The 26114-nt window shown below is 38.5% G+C and overlaps 2 protein-coding genes across 2 annotated transcripts in view; both read right to left on the bottom strand.

The window, feature by feature from the left end:
* GFRAL (GDNF family receptor alpha like) overlaps positions 1 to 3991 on the bottom strand; it is a 32724-nt gene extending 28733 nt beyond the window's left edge. Inside the window, exons 1-2 of the mRNA XM_076335311.1 lie at positions 3953 to 3991; positions 483 to 617 (exon numbers count right to left, since the gene is read on the bottom strand). Of these exons, the coding sequence (XP_076191426.1) occupies positions 483 to 617; positions 3953 to 3974 (157 nt within the window). The 5' untranslated portion in view covers positions 3975 to 3991. The remainder of the gene's footprint in view (positions 1 to 482; positions 618 to 3952) is intronic.
* A 5417-nt stretch (positions 3992 to 9408) lies between these two features.
* The window catches only part of HCRTR2 (hypocretin receptor 2), a 37797-nt gene continuing 21091 nt past the window's right edge, over positions 9409 to 26114 (bottom strand). The window contains exons 4-8 of the mRNA XM_076335442.1: positions 19709 to 19824; positions 14090 to 14310; positions 12579 to 12700; positions 11264 to 11464; positions 9409 to 9602 (exon numbers count right to left, since the gene is read on the bottom strand). Coding sequence (XP_076191557.1) covers positions 9409 to 9602; positions 11264 to 11464; positions 12579 to 12700; positions 14090 to 14310; positions 19709 to 19824 — 854 coding nt within the window. The remainder of the gene's footprint in view (positions 9603 to 11263; positions 11465 to 12578; positions 12701 to 14089; positions 14311 to 19708; positions 19825 to 26114) is intronic.

The following is a 26114-nucleotide window of genomic DNA, read 5'->3' as shown; positions in this document are numbered from 1 at the left end:
ACCTTAAAGATCATCTAGTCCCAACCCCCCTGCCATAGGCAGGGACACCTTCCACTAGATCAGGTTGCTCAAAGCCTCATCTAACCTGGCCTTGAACACTTCCAGGGATGGGGCAGATCAACTCCTCCAAATTATGGAAAACAAGGTTGAAACTTTTTCCCAGCTGCATGCTGGCTTTGTTTAACAGGATCCCACAAGAGCATAATTTCTGCTGAATTCAGACTTCTTGAGTTGGTTCAGACTCTGACTTTGTTCATGGTCCAGAAATTTCATTTATCACCTTATTGAAGTGACAGTGTGACTGTAACTAAAAACAGTATTGGCTACTGTCAAGGATTTCAGAAGTTGACTGTCTTCTGCCGTCATTTTCTCTTTGAAATCTCATTGACTTCATTCAGTTACCACAGCAATATTATGATAAACTATGAATATGCAATCATTCAGCAATTCAAAATAAACCTGTGTACACCATAAAGAATTACCTGAAATATTGCAGACATCTTCAACAACATTCCAGACACTCTTACATCCATTTGCATCATTTATACATTGCTCCCTCAAGTGCAGACAGTCAGTAGTCTGAGCAGTAGATATACTTGTGAAGTACATGAACAACACTGTAAAAACAGAATATAATGACTATTTAATACAACAGATATTGTACTGAGATTTTTCATTTACACTTAGATTATAACAACATAATTTACTGTAGTTTAACTATAGATTCAAATTTTCTACCAAGATGCTTTTTAACAGAATAAAATTTTTCCTCAGTTTCACAACTGGAAAAATAAGTTTAAATTTTAAATTTTCAAAGTTGCAGTGTGGCATATTTTGTATTGTTTTTACCCCAGTATTATAACATCAACCATAGCTATATATGACATCTGTCCATAGATATATAGAAATGACTGCAATTCTGAGATCCATAATAAATTACAGAAAGGAAGACAGTATAATATTCAGAGGAAACAGCATTTTATTTGGACTGCAATTTCGTCAAGCTCGAGACTACACAGGAATTCCTATGAATAGATGTGAAGGAGATTTGACAGCTACACAACTGTTATATAATAAATGAGATTTTATTTCATAATACAGTACTCTTCACCCTCTTTGTTTTACTTCACAGATGCATCATTTCTTGAAAGCAACCCCAACTTTTATGTCTTTATCTGCTTCCCTGAGTGCACTGAACCTAAAGGCCATGTTAATTGTATTAAAAAGTTCTGAAACTGAAGACTGATGTGGAGGTTTCAAGGTAAAGAATTTTAAATCAGCACCACCTCTGGCTTATCAGTAGAAAATTAAATTGCCTTGCTAAGAAAAGACAAATCAATTGGGGTGTAGCTCTTTCATCAACATTCCCATGGTAACACAACCTCTAATTTGTAACCATTTGTCTTAATTTTCTTTATAATTAAGTTTCAGATGCTGATTTCAGGCCTTATCAAACTAGCTGCTGAACACCTGATGGGAGTGTTTTCCTTAGGTATTGAAGGACACAGCATCTCCTAGACCAAATCTCCTTTTTTTTCCTTTATGTTCAGGCAAAGTCATATGGAATTCGAGGAACTTCCAGCACTGTTTAAATCCTTAAACATCATCTGCAAGAGGCATGAAATATTCCCTCAGGACTTGTCCAGACTCTATCCAGAGAAATGAAATGTTTCCAATGATACATTTGAGAAATAAGAAATGAAATATCAAATATTGCTCTTAATAATCTTAAAGAGCCACTACTGTTTAGAGGTGATGCCATCCCTTCTGGAAATGATGCATACCTGTGATATCAGCACTGCTGTAGGGAACACTTTCTGGACGCATGTTGATAAAGATGAAGCAACATTTAATACTTTATAACTGACAGGCGCAATAGCATCTAGTGTGCCTCAGAGACACAGAAGAGGCCACATGTGCTTACCATAAGAAGGTGAATGAAGCTGGTGCTAATCCTTTCCCAGTTGTGCATATTCCTGCCAATTCTCAAATCTGTGCAGGGTTGGTTGTGAGATCAGTGATTTCCAGCCTGAAACACTCTTTTAGGCTGCTTCTGTCAGTCAGCCTGGCAGACTGATCAATAGCAACGGCTCCTGCCCCTTGACATTGAGGAATGTGCAGCTGGCCCATCCAAAGGGACAATTTTGGCTTATCATGACAACATTTTAGTCCTGGGACTGTCTCCAAAAGTTCTTTCTAATTGTGAAATTACTCACTATTTATTCAGATGACAGAGAAAAAAAGGCTGCCATATACCTTACAGGTGAAAATGACTGTATATATAAGACAATACAAAATTACAGACCCAGGAACTTTTTAAGAAAGGATGTTTTGCTGGATGACCATTTACCTATTTTGTAGGTACTAACACGACAGAAGATTTACGCATCTGATTAGGATCTGCAGCACAAAAACTCTGTGCTGTCTGCCCACTGTTAAGACATATCTTCAGAACCAGTGGCTGAAAATGAATAGTCAAAGTAGGACTGATTAAACAGCCAATTAGCAGCTCCTGCTCCTTTGTAAGGATTATTTCAGAGTGTGTTTATTTCGAGCCCACCTGGAAACTGTGCCCGCAAAAAGGAGGAGATGCTTTTGCAAAATAAAGAGCCGAGTGGCATAATCTATGACTGAAGCTAATTCAACCTAAGAAAGGGCTTCTCCAGGTCTAATGACATCCTATGGATGGGTCTTTTGTTTCCTCAGCAGTACACAGGGGGCATACTGCGGCAAGTCTACATGAAACAAACTGGCCTAAGTGATTTTAGAATCCAGTGCACTGTAGCTTATACAATTGCTTAAATTGGCAGCCATTACTTTAGTCATTCACTTTAGTTATTTACTCTAGTGTTTGGAGTACTCAGCAACTGTTTTTTACTCAGAAGAGTTCCGGGCATTTAAGAGTTAGTTTGTAGCTAAAACTCTTAGAGGGATCCATTTCGATATGAAGATACATAAATTTAGATTTCTACAGGTGTCTGTATTTTTGTACAGGTGTCTATTGATTCACTGGGTAGGTGTAAAATTCCCTGTTCTGAAGAATTTGGTGTCTAAAGGGAAAAGGGGGGAAAAGGGGGAAAAAGAGGACATTTTAGCACCTTCATTTTGCAGATTGGGAACTGAGGAACGGAGGAATTACAGTGTCTCTCCCAAGATTGCAGAATTATTGTCTGGCAGATAATAATGAAGAATGAGAAACCAAGCTGTGGTTTCTAGCCAACTGCAAGAGCAGCAAGATAGCTAGCTCCAAAGGAGAAAGGCAAACTATAGTTGAATATAGTTTGAATATAGTTGAAAAGTGATAAAGGACAACTTTATTCTAACAAAACCTGGAGCAGAACTACCTACAGAATGTTTTTAACAGTGGAATATGAGCTTAGAGTAGTGGGATGTTAAAGAGAGAAGCAGCATGTCTACAATATGTAGAGAGGGGAAAAGGAGAATAAAAGAAATTAAAATATATTTGTTTCAATGTATTCTCTTCTACCCATTCCTTCTGTTCCAGCTGTGTTGATTTTCCCTTTTTCTCCACTCAGACCCAAAGGGGAATGTCAGTAGCCCTCTGCGTAGCACTGCCAGCACTAAACGCTTTCCGCTTAGCAAACAAGTGGCTGTTTATTTAGACAAGGCGTCCCATCTGTGGGTCTCCTCGCCGGTTCAACTTCTTATCAGTGCTGGCACTGCTACCCTGCCTCACCTCCCGCTTCAGACCCCCTACCCGGAGCCGGGCCGAAGACGGCTGCGCCAAGCCGCAGGGCCTGGACGTCGCAGGCTGGTGCGAACCCCCGACAGGTACCTGCTCGCCCCCGCCTTGAGGCTCCCCGGGAGAAGGAGCAAGGGGATGGAGCCGTAAGGGGAACCCGTGGAGAGGAGAGGCCGGGAGGCGCAGGGCGAAGCGAGGGTCCTGGCGAGGCTGGGGGCTGCCTCCCTCCCCGCCTCCCGCGGCACTTACCGAGGCAGAGGAGCGCGGCCATGGCCGGCCGCTGGCGGCTGCAGCTCCGCGCCGAGCGGGTCGCGCCGGGCGGGTCGCGCCGGGCGGCAGGTGCCGGTGCGGCGCCGCCCCTTCAGCACCCGCCGCGGGGACAGCGCCCCGCCCGCCCGCCCGGCCCCCGCCCGGCCCCCGCCCGGCCCCCGGCCGCGCTTGCCGCACGGGGCGGGCTGCGGCGGGGTGTCGTGCCGACAAGGCCACGGCGAAGGGCGGGAGGGGGCCGGCCTGTCACCCTCCGGTGTAAATACTGTGTCTTTCTCTGCCCGCCGCTTTCGGCCGGGAGCAGCTGACGAAGCTTCCCCCCTCACCCCCAGCCCCGCGAGCTTCCTTCGCTGCCATTGTTACAGCCTTTGCTCGCATTGCTCTTTTTGCCATGATCGTTAAGCTGGACTGCGTCTAGATGGGACGTGGTGCTTGGGCATTTTTCACGGGATCTGGCAATCCCTCTGCATTCAGTTCCGCTTGATTTCCAGAGAAGCTTGATTTCCGGAGAAGCTAACAGAGCAAGTCTTTGGCTGCTGCCTCTAGTCGCTCGGGAAAATGCCTGTTGCTATGTCTGATCATCTTCCGTAAGCACTTTTCAATGCATTTTAGAAGTGAATTTGATTGTTTTCATCTCAGATGTGGAATAGGGTCATGGTCTATTAAGGAGAGAGAGGAGCTATGGAGCAGGTTGGACAGCAGACCAGAGGAACAAAGATCTAGTCTGTAGTCTAGACCCATACTGGACTATGGGTCCAACTTCAGGAGTTTAACTAAAATACATCAAAAAACACTTTGCCATACAAAAGTCAGCAGCTGACTTGGGTACTTAGTAAAAAATAAATAAACTATAAATCATACAAGCATACACCTGCTGGCTTCACTGGACGCCCTTTGCTTTTGCATTGGAAGGAGGAGTAAACAACAGATCCCTACTGATTTCTCCATGCTACTCATGAGTCTTGTTTTCGCAAGTTGCTTATCCCATACAGAACATTTTTAATTGGTTTTGGTCCTTGAATGCTTAAAACAAAAAAAATCCTAAAACTTCCAGTATAGCTAGCAAAGATAGAGATACAGTGGGTGAAATCCTGTCCCTATTGGCAAAGTAGAACTTGAGCAAAGTCCAGATTTTGCTTTTTGTTTTGCTTTGTTTTGCTCAGGAAAATTCAATCTTCCATGTAACTTCTTAATTTCTTTAACTCAGATTTTAACTTAGTTAATTTGTTACATTCCTTATTTAAACTCTTAATGCCAACATTGCTAAACACTTGTCTTTTTTTTTTTGGAAAGTGTGTGCAATAAAATAAAATACTATTTCATCCAATATATCCAACATCCAGAAAAAAAACCTTATTGTCAGGTAAAGGGAATAACCTGAGAAATGAATATCATTTTTGCTGTGAGACAAATTTTAGGTTGGAAGGCTAAATTTGCCTCGGCCTTAATCCATTGTAACATGCAGCAATAGGTTGCATGTCAGCGAGGGCTGAGTTAAACTAATGTTTAGTGTGCTCTCCTTCCTATAATGCACTCTCCAGGTTAATGACATGCATCAATTTTGTTAATATCTGAGAATGAGATGGTGCTCTCTATGCAGTCCAGAAGAAAAGGAAAAAATTTGCCTTTTTGGAGGTGGAGAGGGGGAGAAATTATTTTGCAGTCATTGTGACTGCAGGGAACGAGCTTATCACTACAGTGACAACAGGAAAGGAGAAGGTCAGGATGTCAGACCTCCAAGACTGTGAAATATGTTGAGAAACAAAGTACCAGAGTGATGGTGGCACAACAATTTATGTATGCAGGACAAATATGATGTGATTTAAACTCTGTCTAATGATGCTATGACCAAGCAGAAACGTCATGAGAACTCCGTTTCTATGCTCCTGAGTTGCTAGTGGAAATATTAGAATACCAAAGCAGCTAGAGTTAACAAAACCCAATTAAAGCTCAGCTTTCAGATAATTTTCAATATTTATAGACTGAATACGAAATGCACATTCCTCACCTGACCTTTTCTGATGGATAAGAAGCCCAGAAGCTTCTTTAACATGCTTTAATTTCTGTCACATGCAAAAGGCATTAAATTCCATATTGCTCTTAAAATCTTACCCTGTCTCTTCTCACAGACATTTCTATCTCCATTAGTATCCACTGCTCACTACTGGGTTTATTGTTACTGAAAACTCGCAGTGATTATTTTCATTCAAAAATAAATCCAGCTGGATAATATTTTGAATGTATCCAAATATTTGGATCTTTCTGGAGTAAAAGGTCCTAGAACTGGCAAAACCCCCTTCACTACTTTACACAGGTAGACAACAGATTTTTAAATGCCTATGAAGTTTTTCTGATGAAAAAATAATGCCTGACAACATATCTGGGCTAAAGAAGAAAATGTCTAGGTATTTCTCAAATTTTGTAAAACTAAAGAAATAAATACATATGAATATTTGCATCAAAAATATTTATTTCAAAAAACAAATTTTTGAATGAAAAATCTTTTCATCAAAATAACCAAATCTTTAGCTTGATAACCATATTTAACCAATCTTTAGCTTGATAACTGTATTCTCCGGCAAGAATTAGTTAACACTTTCTACCTATCCTTAGAATTTCAAATCTTAGATAAGCTCTGATTGTATCACTTGTGCCTCAAAGATATTCTATTTACTCAACAAAAATCCGGCCAGAGAAAAACCCAGAATCATTTGTCAATGAATGTCTCATATTTTATTTATATTCTCCACACAAAAAGTACTGTTAAGTTAAGGTTATGGCTAAGAGAAATTCCTAGGAATGTTGGAACATTGTAATTTTTGGGATCTAAGTGAAAATAGGAAAAGAGAACAAAGAGAACAAAAGAGAAATTTTTCTCTTACACAAAAGAAAATTAGGGCCAGAACCTCCATTTCTAACATGTCACAGGAGACCTGCAGGAGTCAAAAACTACTGATGACCTTTAGTGGTGTTCTCACCTCAGATTAACACAATTTATCCCACTGGCATTAAGGTAGTAGCAAAAAGACGACAATTTGAGTTAACAGGTAGTATTCAACCTCCCTTTAGAAAGATGCTACTTACGGTTTTTCCATGAGCTTTGCCACCACCACCACCCCGCCCCGTTCATCTCACTGGGATGTGGGCAGCACACCTGACAAGGCATGAGAATTTTGCTGGTCTTCCACAGGCACCCATGACCTTTTATGTTTGAAAAGTATGCATACTCCCCTTTTATAGCAACAGAGTTTACTTAGATAGCCGTTTACTTTCTACTTTCTTACTCTCTCTTCAAGGAAAAGATAAAAATACATTTTCTGAAATGAAGGTATAGGTTTGCAAAATTTTGGCATAATTGACATTTTTCAGCAGTGGGTTGAGGCCCAATTAAATGATTACTGATAATTACTTTGCAGTTAGATTACTATACTAGTTTTTAACTTTTTGACTTTTTATTTACTTATATCAAAACAAAAGAAAAAATTAGAAGACTTTTCAAATTCCATTCTCCCATTTCTGTAATTTTTTAATTCAGCAGCTGTTTTTCTAATAATTTCAAATGATATAGAAAAATTATATCTTTTTCCACACACTTTAAGAATACTACATTTTCTGCGACTGAAGAGCAAAAATAGTCTTCTAATGGCAAAGGAATTGCAACAGCTATGAAATCAAATCCTGCTGTAGTTTCCACAATTATTTGGGTTTTCTTTTCTTAGAAGAGACAAAGAGAAATTATTTCTTGAAATAACAATGACATAATAGCTATACTAAAAAATTAAGCTTACACATAGGAATAGAGGAATTCCTATGATTTTATTTGATGTTTAAGTGTTCTTTCCATTTAGGTATTTCTCCTTATTCTTTTTTAATAGAAAAAGAATATTCTCCTTTTTCTTTTTTAATAGAAAAAGAAAACTTTAATATACAAACAAATGCAAAATTTTTTCTCTCACTTTACACCAGTGTAAACGAGGAGTAATTGCAACAATGTCAAGTGAAACAGCTGTTGGGTAATGCTAAAGCATAACGTGATTAAGCACTTCATAAAACTATAGCTGTCATGATAGCATATCGCATGACATTCGGTCAAAATAAATCCTAGCAAAAATATTTACATAAGTTAGTCAAATAACACCTCGTCTATGAATAATTGGCTTTTCAGAAACATTTGAACATGTGAGAATGTTTGCTTTCTATGCCAAATGCTTTTTACTGAAAAACAAGTCCTCCCTTCCATCTTACCCTTCCTTTTGAAAAATCTTAACTGAAATGCAAGAATAGTGCCACAGGGAGATTGTAGCTGAGGTTCTTATAGATTAGCCTCTTTCTAACCAATAGGCCACATTCCCCTAGTAGACTAAGTCTCCAATGATGCATCATCTTCGTTCTTTAAGAAGAAAAATTGCAACGCATGGTAGGAAGCCCCAGGCCAGGGAGCTTATCCTATAAATGGAAAACGGGTAGGTGAGTACTTGATCTACGGGTCCAATGAGATATCACCTCTATAATTTCCAGAGAGAAATATTTTATTTTAATTGTTGAAAAGTCAATATTTTCTTGGTATAAAAATCTGTTGTTTGTATAATTAGTATTAAATGGCAGCTGAGAGATAAATCGTGAAAGCAAGCAAGATAACCAATGTTTTCTATTTTAAAGATCCTCAGAGGTCTTCTGGAGCGACACTTGCAGACATTATGGACTAAAAGGAGCTACCAAAGCAAAAATGTCCTGTCCTTCAGGGGTGCTGACACTTGTTATTCCTATTGGCCTGAGTAGGAATTTTGAGCTTATAGTACCTTTGAGCATCACATAAGTTTTATTTAAGTAGTTACTTTTTAGGCACTCGAGTCTGAAGAAAAAAAATAATCGACTATTTAGTGTAATCTTATGAAAACGTGTTACTTGCAGCACTTTGCGTTCACATCTTAGAAGCATGTCTGTGCTTAGAAAAGTAGCCTGGAATCTCCCGGAATCAATCTGAAGTGAAAGTTCCATAATGAACGTAGAATTTACTACAAGTGAATTAGCGGAAAAAGAAGTGCAAAGTAATTCCAGTATATCACTAGTGCATAAGTAAGCATTCCTTGTAAATAAGTCACTCATTTATAGAAACAGGATATAAATAAATGATGTTTGAGACTTCTTTCAAATACTTGAGTTCTTTATATGATACATTTTAGAACATTCCACAGCATCTAAAATATATAAAAATAAATATCTACAGTATTTACAAAGTATGATACAATCCAATCTTTAAAAAGACCTGTAAAGACATGTTCTTTAGCTCATACTGAGGTAAGTAGGTTTCTGTAAGACTGAGAAGAAATAGGAGAGGCAGTCGCTTTGAAGGAATCCCTTTGTCTGGTTGTTGTAGTCTGTAACACAGCTAAAAGCATGTGCAATTCTCTGGTGGTCTTACATGTATTGAGCCAAAGTCATCCTTGCTGTAACTCCATTGAGGTAAGTTTAGTTATGCTAGGGACAAATTTGTCCCACTCTACATTCTCTGTGTTGGCAGTGTCTTCTGCAGAAACCCTCACAGCTTCATCTAAATTTGAAGTCATGTTCATCCCTGGTATGTGGAGATGCAGTTCCACTGATTTCAATGGGCTGAGTGTAGCTGGGATACCTGTAAGATAAAAAAAAAGACTTTAAGATGATTTTGCTGTTTGTATCAGGTAGCTGACTGGCTCACGCTGTGATTGTCACTCTCTGAACACTATGCAGGTGATGATCTATTAGCAAAATGATCTGCCAGAAAATGTTCCAAATTGCGCTTGCGAATTTTAAGCAAAGACTTCTTGACTGAAGTCTGAGGGGATTTTTGATGCATAAACCTTGATTTTCTTACTTTTAAACTTTTCTGATGTGTTCTACTACTTATTTAATATGCATTATTTGGTAAATTGCGCTGTGGTTCCTTATCCAGATGCCACTGTGACCAGCAGAGCACTACAGCTTCCTGTGTACAAGTCAATCACAGAATCATAGAATGGTTTGGGTTGGAAGAGACCTTTAAAGATCATCTAGTCCAACCCCCCTGCCTGAGCACAGGACAGGCAGGGAGAAGAGAATGATGACAAATAATCAATATAGAGTAAAAGGTCATCTACAGCCACACTGTCACCTGGGTTTCATGGCTGTAACCTTGCTTGTGCCTTACATATAGGAATGGCAACACTACTGGAGAAAAGCAAGCTGAATTCAGGAAAAAAACATTCCTTCTATAGTAAGTGAAAAGACCAGACTTCTTCAGAGGTAATTTATTTAATTCTTTTTAGATATATATTTTAGGAACAGGTTAGCCGTCCTTGGAGATACCAATTTCTCTGTTATCAATATATATCTTACATAGTCCCAGCCTATAGTGTCTGAGATAGTTTCTAGACAACCAATGTTCACATCCCTAGGAGAGGAGGGATGGATCCTGTATTTGCAGTCCTTTGCAAAGTCCTGCTGGGATATAAAATATACTGTAATGAGAAATATCAGATAATAAATTACATGCCATTTTCCATCTATTCACAAAGCTAGGGAATTGCACAATCATTTCAGTGTTTGCCCAGAACTGGGAAAGCTTGAACAACTTCTGCCTTTCATTTCAGACTATGTTCATTTGTTTATCAACCTGTATTGGAGAAAAATCAAGAGTGGCTTCCCAGCTGTTCCTGAATACACACAATAACCCAACGGGAAGGATAACAGAAAATGTGAGAAAAGAAATTAATGTGAATTTCTTACTTGATCAGTCCAACTCAGAGCAGAATGGATGGTAAGCAGATAATTTGAAACAGTCAAGGACATTCAGGTAGTTCAATATGTACACCCAATTTTGGTTATAATATTTGTTATAAAATAGACCACAACTTCAGAGAATTAGCTCTGAGTAGAATATAGCTGTTTATAAACACATTGCAACTCCAGGGAAAATTATTTTCACACTTTCAGGTACCTGTTCTTTATTTACTTAGGAGTCTAAAAGAAGTAGGAATCCAAAGAAAATATTTATATACAATATGATTACCTTACCCCCTCCCCAATTGCAACTCAACTTTTGAAATAAACAAGACGAAATTTTGTTTCATCAATATATAACCAAAGTTGTAGCATATTCTATAAAATATTTCTTGTAAGTTACTTTTCTTACAGTCAGTTCTTAATTGCAAACACCTTTCTCTCATTGCATCGTCCTCAGATTCAAATATTGTTGTACACACAATTAAATTTTACTTCCACACCATCAAAAGACATAGGGACAAGTATACTATCAGTGGGTAATAGGTGCAGTACCATTTGCTGGAATTGTGTTTATGTTGGTCAATACAACGTGTTCAGAAAGTTTTGAAATGTTATCAAAATTGCTGATCTGGGTGGTCAAGGATTTCCGACTCTCTGTACTGGCACGACCTCTGGCGAGCCGTTCATCATGCTGACTGCGAATGCCAAAGATGCAACAAGAAAATGCTGCTTTAAATTCTTCTCTAAATTTCCCTGTCAACCACAAAAAAGACTCATGAAAAAATTGTACTATAAACCGTGTTTCAACAAACTTTATAGATTAGAAAAAAGCAGCTACCTAAAGCAAAACCAACCCAAAACACCCAGATGTTCTTCTAATGCAGAAGTAGGAAATCACAATTTCAACATCTTGGAGAAAGACAGAAAAAACATAACCTTTGTAAGAAGATATGTGAGGTATGGTATGAAACCTAAATTATTCTTGGCTAGACAGAATAGACAAACTACAATGATTTATGAAATCATGTCATGGAGAGTCTGCTGATTAACAACATATTTTAAAAAAACAAGTAATTGAGCAATCGTAGGCTTAAATGACTGAATCATTACTTGACACGTGAAATGAGAGGGCATGGCTAATTTGTATTTCATCTTGAATACATTTTAAAAGAAGATTCAAAGTGTTCGACAGCCCATTAGTCTGCTTTTGGGGGGCTCAGAGTAAATTGTTCAAATCATCCTCACACTACACACCACAAAAAAACTACAGTGGGGAAATGTGTAGTGAGGATCAACAGACTTTTGCCTCCCTGTATTTAGCTGCAATAGCACCACTTTAAGTCCTGATTCTGCTGTCCATAGCCAAATAAGACAAATACAAACTAAGACAAATCTATACTAGGAAGTAAACAGCATCCTGGCCAGTTCTTTGGCCCTGAACTTAGTTGGCACAGTCTGGTCATGCAAGTACGATTAAAGACTCACAGCCTCCAAAACCCAATACCTGCATATAAAATGCCAACTGGGGACAGCCCCTGGCCTGTGCTACCTCCCAGACAGTATCCAGGGATTTTTTAGGGGAATGGTAATTGTTTCAGACCAAAATCATGCCAGGGACTTCTCTACCAAAATAATGGCATGGACAGTCAAATTCAAGCACTTGGACTCGGGCCCTGGCACTGTTTAGTTTAGTTATAGGTAGATAGCCTGAAGGTAATGGGATACTTCAGGCAACTTGTTCCAAGAAGAGGATCTAGCTCCCACCGGAGGAGCTGGGCTGATGTTACACAGTCATTAATCTTATTTGCTATGGCTCATTACATTCAAACTATACATCAAACTTGAATTCTAGGTAACTGTAACTTACCACTGAGGAAGTTATAAATAATAGGATTGGCTGCACTGTTTGCATATACAAGCCAGTGTGAGAACGTGAACCAAGCGTATACAGTTTCTCTGTCATCAGCATGATTAAACATCCCAAAAACCCTACAGAAAAAGAAAAGCAAACCTGAAGGATGGCAAAATTAGAAACCATATAAAAGGATTTGGCAACTTCTAGCCTAATTTTATCTCTGATGACCTATTTGCAGTATCACAGAAAAGCTGACTCAACAGTGCTCGCTTTCTTGAGAGAATAAAGTCCTCGCCCCACCCCTCTGCCTCCTGTCTTGGTGGTTTAGCACAACAGAAACCATCAGTACTTTAGTTTGCAATGGTGCAGATGCATGACTTCTGTTAAGTAACCAAAGTCACCTGGTGTCAGATAAGTCACGAAAAGATGCTTTTGACCTATTCATGTCATTGAGGTTCCCAGCTCTAGGTCCACTCTCCAATAAACAGGGGCTCTGGAATTGGAAAGGCACTGAACTAGCCCTAAAACTGAGGCCACGGTAGCAGCTTCTGCCCTCCAGAGAAACCTGCTTTGCCCAGATTCCTTACACCTATCTTTTGCCATTTAAGTGAAAATCTAACTATGGGCCTACTCTGCTATTGCAGTCGAGGCAGCCTGCATAATTCCTCTGTGGTTCAGACCGTAGGTGGCCTGAACTGCCTTCTAGAAACACTTCTTTCTCTCCACATTGCCTACTAAGGGACCTGAGGACGAAAAGTACTTAAATCAGGCCTCAGAAAAGTGCCAGAATTGAGTGGGATGTATTTAAGCCTTCATATCCAACTTGAAACTATTCCTTAAAAACTAAAATGTTCCTCAAACACCAATAAAAGCCTGGTTGTTTTTTAGGGTATTCAAATCTTCTGCTGTATGTCATTATTTATCGGTATTCCAGAGGTCTCATGAGATATAACTATACCAAAGCCTTAGCCTGTCAGGCACTGTACAAAAACCAGAGTGTAAACAATTATGTCTCAGATGAAAAGGAGAGAAAAGGGCAAATAAGTAAAACAAAGCTTCATAGGCAAACTAAAGGGTTAGCCTAAGGTCTCAAAATTGTACATGACGGGGCTTGGGTTTGAACCCAGCATTTCACAGTCCCTAGGGCCAAGCCACAACACGACACTCTCCTGCTAAACTTCAGCTGCTGCTTTAGGTAAATGCGCTTCCATGGGTCCATTTACAGCAAACAAGGTGTAATCCCATGTAAATGACAGGTTTTAATGAGGAGATAGGCTAGGTCATTTTCATGAGGAAGAGCTTGCTAATAAGGGTTCCACAGTCTGGCCTTTAGTTTAAATACTATGGATAGGTTAGATATGTTTTTTCTTGCAAGTGTATGATTATTTTCAATTTCTTTATCATGAAATAAGTAAGCTTCTCCTTCAAAAGCATCTGCCAGAAGAAGAGGAATTTAGTAACAGAGGATTTTTTTTTTTGACAGAAAGCTTTACCAAGTGTTTATATTTTGGGATAAACTTTACCTTTTCAAGACATTGAGGATGCTAATTGGTAGATAGCAAAGTGCAAAAACCAGGAGGACAACCATTAGCATACGTGCTGTTTTCCTTCTTGCATGAATCTGTTTTATTTCAGCTGCCACAGCGCTAATCTTTGACTTTGTTGATTGTCCCAGCCCCCGGGGCTGTGCTGAGGACTGCAGAGGCTTCCATTTTTTCTGAACAACAGAAGAAGTTCCTGGGATCTAAAAAAGACAAAGTAAGGGGCACTTTGAAAAACTAGGAACTGTGGGTAGTTGTAACAAGAAAAGTAGAGATGTTGACATACACAATGTAAGCTTGCAGGGAGAAGTATTCTTTTTTATTAAATTAATTGATGTAGCTGGAAGAAACAAACCAGATTTCAGACACATTTGAAGGTCTGCATAAAAAATCACGTTTTATCCAAATATATCAACTGATGTTTTAAAATTGCCTTTACTTCCCAAATGCCTTGCCTTGCTTGTCTCTTTAGACTATCACACTTACCAACCCTACTACTGCAATTGTGTTGCTATAAAGTTCTACACTAAATGTTTTATTATATGACAGAGTAGTTTATCCATTAATATGCTGCTAATTTAAGATACTAAACAGCTTTTCAGCATTGGAAAACAAGAATTTAAAGCCTACATAGTTTTAAGTGCCATAAAATTTCCAAATATGCAATCTAGATGACAACGAAGCAGCTAAAGAAATCACAGCTGAAGTGTGGATCTCCCTGCAAAGCTCTTCAAAACTGAATGTATATACAGTGATGAATAGAGGGGAATCATGGAAGAGTGCCAAGCCACAGGAAGAATTAGGTTAGCCAAACACACCTTGCAACGGGTAGATGTAGCACCATGCTATTAAAAAAAAAAATATCTTGGTTTTTGTTTTCTGTGCCCTCACATAAGCCAAGCCAAATAAAGCAATTTTGCTTCAGTTCTTCAAAATTATTTCCTGCCTGAAGTGAAATGTGAAAGACTACAGATGGCAAGGACTTTCTCAGAGAACTCTATTACAATGACATTTATAATGTTTTCAATGTTATACATTATGAAAACCTTTTTGGGTAGAAATATAGGTTTTTTAATGCATAGTGCAATTGTCTGCAGGGTGACTAGTCTCATGAGTGTAAAATAATTCATGTTTAAAAGTATCTGCAAAATTCAAATTGTCTATTGTACCATTTTAAAAATTAGGGCTTATCCACACAAACTGACTAAAAAAAAATGAAATTTTGGATATTTATTTCAGAAAAAAAAAAGTAAGCTGAAAAGGGAATATTTGTTCTAAAATAAAAGCATGCATTTCAGAATAGCTATTATGTTGGTTTTTGGTTTTTTTTGTGAATAGCTTCCTTGCATAGACAAGCCCTTAATTTAGCATTTGTGTGCACCGTCAAACCTGATTTACAACTATTGGAATGTTTTGGCAAAGTTGTGTTGTAATGAACAGGAAATCAGTGAAGCAGAATGGGGGATACGTTATAACATTTATTTTTCACTAACATCTCTAGGGACATAAAGCAAAAAAACCCAACCTTGCACTTACCTCTACTGCAGGTTCCCACCCGTTCAGCTGAAATCAGCAGTATCAGTTTCATACATGGACACGTCTGTCCTATTGCAAGGGGTTTACCCTACTTAGCTGTGGGGTGTAGTACTGCAATGTGCCTTTGCCATGCACTACTGAGATGCTGACTCTGGCTTATCAGGGGTGCTTTGATATTCTGTTCTTCTAACTCTGAAGCAGAAGCTTTTCAGTCATACTGAGTTACCATATTGTAGCAAGAACTGGAGATGGAAGCAGGGAAATTCAGCCAAATCTCTCCCTCCTGATTATGCCAAAGATTCACTTGAAGAAACCAGTGACCAGCTTTCATTGTAGCTAGATGCAATTTAGATGAAGAGAAACATTATCTTGGCTCAAAATTGTGAATGGCTATTTCTACAGAAATGTTAGACATGACTGTGTACATGGTTTGTACCTGTGTGTGCAGGTAGAAGGGTCTTTTCTGGTATTTAAGCAATAAATAGCAAGAGGTGATCAAAGGTAGGACTGTATACAATGTACAATCTCACTGTACTATATATTATATTGCTAAATCTTCAGGAGTTTGTATTGAGAACCTTTCTAAAGAGTCCTATTTTCCTCAGTCTTTACCTGGCATGCACCTGGGCTTTGCTACTAATAGGCAATAATACAGCAAGAATTTTATCAGGAAAAAAAGAAAAAAAAGAGCAGCTATATACCCACAGATGCATAGTTGAACCAGTACCATCTAAGGAGCATAACACTTCAGAAGTGTGTGTGCGTGTGTGTGTGTGTATACAGAAACATTTACAAATATGCATTTATGTAAACACACATAAATGTATTACAAGTGATGGGATGAGAAGAAATGGCCTCAAGTTGCACCAGGGGAGGTTTAGATTGGATATTAGGAAAAATTTCTTCACGGAAAGGGTTGCCAAGCATTGGAACAGGCTGCCCAGGGAAGTGGTTGAGCCACCATCCCTGGAGGTATTTAAAAGACGTGTAGGTGAGGTGCTTAGGGACATGGTTTAGTGGTTGGCTTGGCAGTGTTAGGTTTATGGTTGGACTCGATGATCTTAAGGGTCTTTTCCAACCTAAATGATTCTATGATTATGTATGTACAAGTATACACATGCCAGCATAATGCACATATTTGCTCTTCAGTAATGAATCAGTTATAGAGATAATTGTGGAGAATTTGTGTAATTCCAATGATTCACTAAAAGCCCACTAGCTGTGTCCAAACAGGTACTAAAAGTTGCAGTTATTTTCTTATGCACCTTTCCTCTATCCCTTCAAATTATTATCAAGGGGTTTATAACCAGAGGAAATCTCTCCAAATGTAATAACGACTTGCAAAGATTGGAAGGGTATATTTCAGCTGCTAAAATGAAAATGGGTAGGGTTCCTAGTTACTAATATGAGTAGGCTTTACTGTCAATGCATTTGGACATCAGTAAATCGAAGCATACAGTATGGAACTTGATAACACAAATTACGTATCAACATTTTCATCAGAAGTCCATTCAGTCCTATTTATTTGTTCAGAAGTTACTTTTAATCTACTTAAAATCCGCAAGAGAACATAGCCTTCTAAGTCACTACTTCCTTGCTAATAATTAAAATAAATTACTCGAAATCCCTGGTAGTCGTGGCATGATTGTTCTTGTCTTTACAAAGATGAATCATTAATTCAAAGACTGTAAAGCTTATATTCAAAGATCTGCTTGAAGGACACAATCAGTAATTTTAAGAGCTATTGCACAAAGTACGGTGACGACAGCTTGTAAATCTGTCTTACCTTTAGTCATCTGAAAATTTGCATGCATAACACACTCCATTTTAAAAAAGAACCTTTAGAAAAAGTGTAAGGCATAGAAAGCATCTACTGTTTGCTGTGTTTTTTCTATCACGTACATCTGGAAGGCTCATTGTACCTTGCAATAAGATCATTATATTTAACTGAAGTTCTGGTAAACAGCAGGATTTCTTAATTAAAACTACTATCAAATAATACATTTAGAGCACCGCATTCATTTGCTCTACATGACTGATTATGGCACACCTGTTGCACTTAGAAAAATGCCTGATGTCTGCAGCCAAGTCACAGTTGATAATAGATGTGCAGTGGTTTTAATTTCACTTAGTGCAGCCTCTTATACATAGTGCTATCATCTATGCTAGGAAAAGAGACATTTGTAATTTCACACCGTTGATAGCACTAAGCCTGTAGCAGTATTTGTCTTTTTGCCACTGGAAAAAAAAAGGATCATCCTAACCTTGTGAGCACACAAGATGTATAGGGAGAAGAAATATTGCGAAGAAGAAATAGGCCAGCTAATACAATCGGGGGGGAAAAAACCCCAGGTTGGTTTCCAGTCGTTCAATTTCTGCTCTGAATCTGAACCAGCGTTTTCAAGCTACGTACAGGTTAAGAACAATTGCTTTGCATTAACTTAATTAATGGACAGTTTGAGAGAATAGGTAGATTGTTAAGAAAGTACAGAAGAGAAGGTTAAGAAGGAATACGGTGATAAGGTCATTGGATGCTACAGGACAGGTAACTATTCAGCAGTGCAGAGCATCTTAGAGCTATGTTAGACTGAACTTAATTTCAAAACTAACTGAGCAAAGCCTTTGTTCTGGTGAAGAGTCCCCTCAAATTGTAAAGGTTAAATTTTACCTTCAAAATATCTTGTTATTTGATCTTGTAAGTGTAAGAAATTAAAAGCAAAAATAATAATTTAAAGATAAACAGCAAGATAAACAGCAACTCTGGTTTAACCTAATCTGATTACAAGTGAGAATAATTGCTATTATGATGTATGGATGATAACAAAAATGCCTTAAAGCAGATTCGGTTTTTCCTATATTTTCGTTATTTGCAAGAGATATGTTTTGTCAGTATAAGATTTGATTTTTCCGTTTAACATAGGTATATTTAGAAATTTAAAGTCTGCTTGTGATTTCTCTGACAGATCAATTTGGACTGCATGAAAAATGCTCCAGGACAGCCTCAAATTTGGATGGTATCGGACATAATGGTGAGAAAGAAATGATTCATGCCCATATCTTTATGGAAATGTCAGCCATTGTTAGAGCCATTTGAGAGGACAGGAGATGGAATATCTTGCATCATGTCTTCAACGGGATGAGTTTATTGTCCTTTACAGAATGACAGGGCAGGGGGTGGTGGAGGACTACAGCTATAGATAAATGCCAGACAAAGCAGAAGACAGCAGAGAGAACCATAGACTGATGCATGACAGATTACAGTTCACGCCCAGAAAATGATTCTCAAGCTGACACCACTTCGAATTGTTGGAGGGAGAAAACGTTCCTGAAAATTCACATAATTTTTGACATTTCAATTCAAATGTTCTTTGTGTGCTTGCTTGCTTGGGGTTTTTTGTTTAGTATTTCTGTTTTCTTTCCTGTGTTTTTAATTTTAAGCTTGAAAAAACAGATGTTCATATTAGCAACCATGCCAACTATTTGTCAATAATTCACATGAAATGTTACTGATAACAGCCAGCTTCACATCAGGCAATTCCAGTCTCACAGTTCTGATGGTTGGACTTTCTAGTCCAACTTTTGTTCAGATTGGACCTGCTACGAACCTGAGACTTTGTAGAATGAAAAATAAAAATAAAAAATTGTACAGACTACTAACAAAATTAGAAGGCCAATCCCAACTTTTGACTGCTACAGGAGATTTTAGAGGTATAAATAAGGTCACCTAAGGTATTTTGGTAAGCATTTCAGATACAATGGGAGAGATCTTTCTTCTGCCTATAATCAATCTTTCTGTTGCCTTTTTCTTTATCTACCTCTAAGCCCTGCATGGACATGAGCAAGAAGGGGTTTACATTCAGCCTGACCGCCTTCATTTTTTAATGCATCTCAGTGCCTGTCCAAGGTGGCTGTAAGCCAGCAGTGTCACCGAACCTGGTAACAGTGCTGGATGTAAAAATCCAAGTCCTAAGTGACAACATGGAGCATACAGAGAAGAAGGTTCTACATAGGAATCTGCAAATAGTCACAACGGCAAGCAAATAGAGCTAGTGACAAGTGACTTACCTGGCGACACCAGAGCTTTCGAAATATTTGCAAATAGGCCAACACCATAAGACACAGTGGTGCCATGTATGTTACCAGAAAAAAGCATGTGTGATACATTTTGGGGTAAACCTCAGCTGGAAAGAGAATTCAAATAGGAAAAGTGCATTTAAATATACATACATTTCAAAATCACTTTAAGCCAAATTATTCACATAGATATGCATGTGTTTTTCAAACATGATAGGTTATAATGGAAGATGTATCCAATAATATTATGGTCAGGATTGATTTTTTAATCACTTCTATATACATTCTGTTTCTATTATAAGCATGCTTTTATCCTAAGCATCTCTTATGTCACATTATTGCTTTCATATTACATTATTACTTTAGGTATGAAGTCTTAAGAAGTTTTGCTTTTCATTAAATCAGTGAAAGATAGAAAATTTCATTATCTAACAACAGCTAACTAATTATCCAACCTACCTCATCTTTGACGTATTTAACAGGTTTTGTAACTGTCTTTAGTTTTAATTCTGCAAAGACTACTATGTATCCCTGAGTAAATTGCAGTCTCTCACCTATAAACAGAGAATGTAGACTACAGCACACAGGATGCTGATGGGAGGAGAGACAGACATTTTTAAATCACTTTTTGGTAGCAGAATAAACGTGATTAAGACTCAGTGACTTATTATTATGATTACATTAAAAAAATAGAATTAATTCAGTCATGTGCTCTAAACTTAGGAAATTTCCAAGATTATTTTTGACTCAGCTTTAACAATAATGAGTTTGCTACCATTGTGTTCTAGTTTCCTGTGTATGTCTTTTCAAAAGACAACTTATGAATGTTATTTGCTTAGAGACAAACATCTTACAGGTGTTATGAGTGTATTGTGTTTTAAGAATCTCGATCATAAGCTTCATCATTAGATTATAGCAGAATGTGCAGTGAGTGCCTGGAAAACTTGCTTTCACTTTTGTTACAACAAATGTAGTTTGGTATTACCAAATGTTGATATTAATTACAGCTTCACATTTATGGATGGCCTCAGAAAAGGAATGAACATTATAGAGAGTGACAATACGTAGCAGAACAGAAACTATGCACTCCATGAGCAGTTAGATTGCACGGCAATCCTAAGCATTGCATTTTGGCTAAAGAAGGAATGTTTATGTTAATTTCCAGAATTTCCAAATGTTTTAGGATGATAAGATCTGCAACTGAAACTGTATTGATTGTAGAATTAATTAAAAAAAAGAAAGAAAAAAAGAGTTTCACGAGATCAAAATGTTGGTGAGTCAAACTTATTTTCTGCCTCTTAAAGGGACTGAGATTGCAGACCCTATCAAACAAGAGGTCCCTTTGCATGCCAGGAGAATCCCTGAGAGTTTGATTAGACAGGGAGATACAAAGACTTGGCCCATAACTCTCATAGCAGGGAGGAGTACACCATCGTGTCAGCTCCAGGCTCACTCTCAAAGCCAGACTCGAGCAATACCACACTCAGTGTTGGGCCTGAAAGTGCCAGCTGGTTCACCAGTCAGCAAAAATCAGTATCAGGGAAACAGAAACTTGCTATAGCAAAATCCAGCCCGTGTTCATTGCTGGCAAAGGTAATAGAGACGTTGCCATTGACAGCTTTGATGGATCAGGGTTCAAAAAATTCAGATGAGCAGCATTTGGCTCCTTACTTGCTCTAAGATCCTCTAGTAAATCAACTTACCAACTCTTAAGTAGCAGCTGCAGCTACTAGCTCTTGTCAACGTCCCTGGGGGAGGCAGACCATTTGGGGCAGGTTTTGTATAATTGGTGATAACCTGGGTTTGTGTATTAACTGATGATCTCAAACTTGTTTTTGCATTCAGGAAAATGCAGCCTCACAGCAATCCTGTCAGCCAGGGAAATACCGACATGCATGCTTCACAGGTGGAGAGATTAAGGAGAAACTAGAGTAACGTGACTTACTGGGATCATGGGAGGTCAGAGCTGAAAGTACATTCTTTCTGCTCAGAAGGAGGTGGCACCTGCCTCATCAATGCTCTACAGGCAGCCAGGCCCCTTTCAGGTAGAAGGACGGTACATATTTAAAAGGCCATCTGGAGTTTATGGCTTCCAATTTAGCATTCCAAGTAAAGTGAAACATTAAATGAGCCTAGCTATCTACAAAGAACTGTCGGACCAGGTTGGAGGAAGATCCTAACACTTGCCTTTGAAGTTTAGCCACCTGGAAAGTGCCAGCTGCTAAACATCAAAGGAAACCTGTCCCTCCTCCACTCAGGGCAAGGCCCTTTGTAGAACTTTTCCCTAAGAAGCATGACTCTGTTTAGCTTCTCAAGCCAAAGAAAAGCTTTAAAGCTGTTTTGACAGTCACAGAAGCAAGCAGGAGGAAGGGCTGGTTTGGGATACTGTTCATTTATCAAGTGAGTGAGTTCCAGGCTCCTTGAATGAGAACATCAATCAGTCTATGGTCCTGGTGATATATCAGCTGCCTGACTGGGACTGCTGAACCTCTTACTGCCAAGCAGAAGAGGAGATAACTGTCTTTGCCTTCCATGGTCACTTAATGGGCTTCAGGACAGCGGGGAGATCGTTCTTAGCTGGAGTAACTGTCTCTTTAAGAAGAAATTAATGATTCTCACATCACTGGCTGCTATTTTGCTGAAAAGAAAGAGAGGACAAAAAGCAAACAGGTGGTCACAGGGACTGGACTGCGGTGAGATCCACTAACAAGCTGCCTTCTGTCTGCTGCAGGGGTTATTACACAAATTTTAAACTTTTCTAAAGCTTCCTTCTCGGCACCGTGTTCCAGTCCCAGACTGTTGTTCAATGAAGCAAGGAGGCAGAGGACTGAAACTACAGCTTCTGGATTTTTGCCAGAATTTTACTATATTTGTGTAAATACATATATACATACACATATACATATACAAACGTATACAAACTGAAAACAACCCAGACTCAAAAGGTTTTGATATGTCTAGCAAATTAAATATTCCCTTAAGCCACAGGTGCATAATGAAACTGGTACTCGTAACATCTTCCCTAAGAATAGGGAAAAACAACAAGACTATCAAGTTTGTTGAGCACCAGTACCGAGTTCCCAGGTTTCCTAGTCTCAGGAAGATACCTATGAGGTTTTGGAGTTACCAATATGAAGAAGCAATGCAGCTAAAAGAGTATACTTTTAGAATAAATCTTACTAAATAGGGATGTTAGGAAGTGGGTGTCCATAGTAGAGAAAATTTGCCCACACAACACAGTCCTCTCCAAGCTGTTCCAATGTCAGAGTACTTACAGTTAGCTAATACTAAAATGACATTTTCAAACCTGATATATTATGCTTGAATTATCAATTCATGATAACACCAAGCATAATTTTAGTATTAACAATATTCTGACTTCTTTCTGCATTAAAATGTCCCACAAGTTTTTTCTTAAATTACGAACACTTTGATAAACAGGATGTATAAACCTTCATGTAATAATGCAATTTCCAGCTATTTGTTTTCCAGAATTAAGACAATATGGTTTTGTACTATTTTATTAGTAGTCTAAGAGGAAATGAAACACAAAGTCTTCCCTTTGTTTCCATTCACCCATGTAGTTTTGGGAAAGGATTATCTCCATATTCTTTTTATCATTTGCAAAGAGGTTGGCTAATGCACTTTGGCTAACACTCTTTTTGTGAACAGCTCTAAGAGAATGTATTTAGCTGACTTGGACACATGGTGAACTCATTTTAATATACGTTTCTTTTATTTTGGCACTTTATCATCAAATTCAGCACATAGCAATTACAGACCATTATAGAACTGCGGCCAACACGGGCTCCTTAAGTGAGCCTGCGTAGGTCACATGTTGGATCCTTCTGCATTCCCAAATAAAATATTGTTATTAGACAGTACTCGAAATGAAAAACCCTCAGCCTAGAATTGGCAATGAATTTTATATTCAGGAACGCCAGAAGCAATTAAAAAGAAATTGAGCGCTGTTTTAGGCTGAACTATTGCTCCATTTGCAGTCACTGGCAACTCTCCAACAGCATGCTTGAAATCTTATTAGTCAGGGTGGTCACTATTTGTTCACCGTTAAGGAGCCCAAGTGTCACAGTGCTGATCAGACCTTTCTTCCAGACACTCATCAGACTTGTATGGATTTCAGCAGCCGGACCTAAGTCTGGGTAGGGTACAGTGCTGTATCCTGCTTTGGCATCTCTGACATTTTCCTGGACATGGATTCCCGTTAGTCCTCTGTAGCACCTCATGTTTCAGTGGCCCTGAGCTCCCAGAATTAGAATAGACTTCCAAAACACTTTGGAAAGTGTCATTAAGCACCCCCTTTTTGTAGTCCCAACCTTGACAATTCACAGTTTAACATCGTTGGGACGTACAGCATACATGATGCTCTGCAAAGATTTCATCAGACATACCCTAATTTTAGACAAATTATATGCAGTTCTAAACAAAGCAGTAAACACCCAAATATAATCCATTTCCTCCAAATTGACTCTCCTATAGGATTTGCTCAGGGTCTTTTGTGTGTGTGCAGTATCCACATCTCCACTTTCTCTTTGCAAATATAGCTTATTTGTAGGAACATGAATTTCTTTCTCCTTCAAGCTCCTCCTAGTTAGCTTTCTTTGACCCTCGATATTCCCATAGTCAAAAAAGGCAAAACAAAATCCAGCAAAAATGCAACTATTTTCTTTGAAAATATTAGCTCTTTATTCTTTCTTCTGGCCTCAAGGCTCACCAGTCTTTTCAAACTGCTGCCCTGTTATCCATGTTCTTTTGTTCTTCTGTTTTGGGGGCCTTTGTGATTTCAAACCCTGGTTTTCAGTAGAAAAACTGCATCTTCTATGCTTTGGCCCAACTCAGTGTCCTTAGACATTTTCAGTTGAATGGAAATTATTAGTAGCTAATGACGCTCTATTCTCCATAGTCTGAAAGGGATATTAAGGTGTATATATATATTATATTTTATACTCATTGATAATATATGGTTAACTCTACATTTACTAAGTCATTCCATGATTTGAGCAACCTACTTGTAACTTAATGCATAGAAAGGTTCTTCTTTCAAGTTACTATGGTAAGCTATTATTAGAAAGTGGAGAGGATTATTTTTTATGGATAGCTGAAATGCACCAGCAGAATAACTAGCAATGATGGTGCATTATCATTAGAAAAATAATTCCTTAAAAAGGCAGCAGGATAAAAATTGGACTGTTACCTTTCAGTGGAATGAAAAGCTTCCCATTTCAGAAAACTTTAACGTATTTTTAATGTAAAATTATTTTCATTTCATGATCAATATAAATTAAAAAAAAAAAACAACAAAATCATTTTAGAGCATTTGCACTTCATTTCCAAAGCAACACACAAAAATAACTTAATTCTATGCACATCTACTTGCCTTTGTTATACCCCTTTCTACCTCTCCAAACACCCAAATGAAGGCTCACAGCATAACCTGAAGACCAGTTGATTTCATTTTGGACAAATACCTCCATAGGAGTAGAGTCTTGCAAACACATGGGAGTTTTTTTTCTTTTGTATAATGGGTGCTTCAGCTCAGGCATATCTGTGGGCTGCAACTACTTCAGCACAGCACTGAACGAGAGGCACTCTTTAAAATAGTTCCGAGGCTACTACAGACTCTGTAGTTCAAAAGCAACACTTTCCTGTTGGGAATCAAGAAGCGGCCAATGCAGATCTGGAAATTTTGAGATTGCATTCCCTGATGAAATGCTCTCCTGACTCCCTAATTAATTAACTACGTCATTTTCATTTCCTAGGTTGATTAAAAGAATCTTTGCTGCAGATCTAACCTTGAAGTGATGAAGGCATGGATAATTAGTTCTGCAGCCAAAATGAGTGGACACAGATTGTACTAGGAGTGAACGCTGTGAAAGAAAAAAGTCACATAAATACTGCAGCATCCAGCAGCAGACGGGGATACAAAATCGTTCGCAGATGAAGAATACTAGAAGTAAAGAGCAGATGTGTCCTCTCCAATGTAACAGCAAGTACAATACTCATAGCTTAACAGAGACTTCCTCTAACCTACAAACTTTCAGCACATCTTTGTCTGCAATGAGTGCCTGCTAGCTAATGGCCATCTCTGCCCCCTTGCCTTGTCCCAGAAGACTAACTGGGATGAAGGAGATAAAGAACAGGGAATGTGATAGCCAATGTCTTCTCATTAATCCCGTGGTGGCCCTGCGGAGGCTGTTAGCAGGGGAGGAACTTCCAAAACAGCACATGGAAGAGCCCTCAGCAGTTCAAGCTGCTTAAGCTAATTTATCATGATAATTAAGTACAGGTGATCCAGTTGTATTTTATCTTAATTGTTCACAGGACTGGAATCTTCTTCTACAGAGACAGCTCTGGGAGAGAATCTGATAGTGTTTTAGTC

Source organism: Aptenodytes patagonicus, chromosome 3 (genome assembly GCF_965638725.1).
Source record: "Aptenodytes patagonicus chromosome 3, bAptPat1.pri.cur, whole genome shotgun sequence".
In the NCBI taxonomy this organism is placed as follows: Eukaryota; Metazoa; Chordata; class Aves; order Sphenisciformes; family Spheniscidae; genus Aptenodytes; species Aptenodytes patagonicus.
The sequence above is the reverse complement of the archived record's forward strand: the minus strand, read 5'-3'. Positions and strand labels throughout refer to the sequence as shown.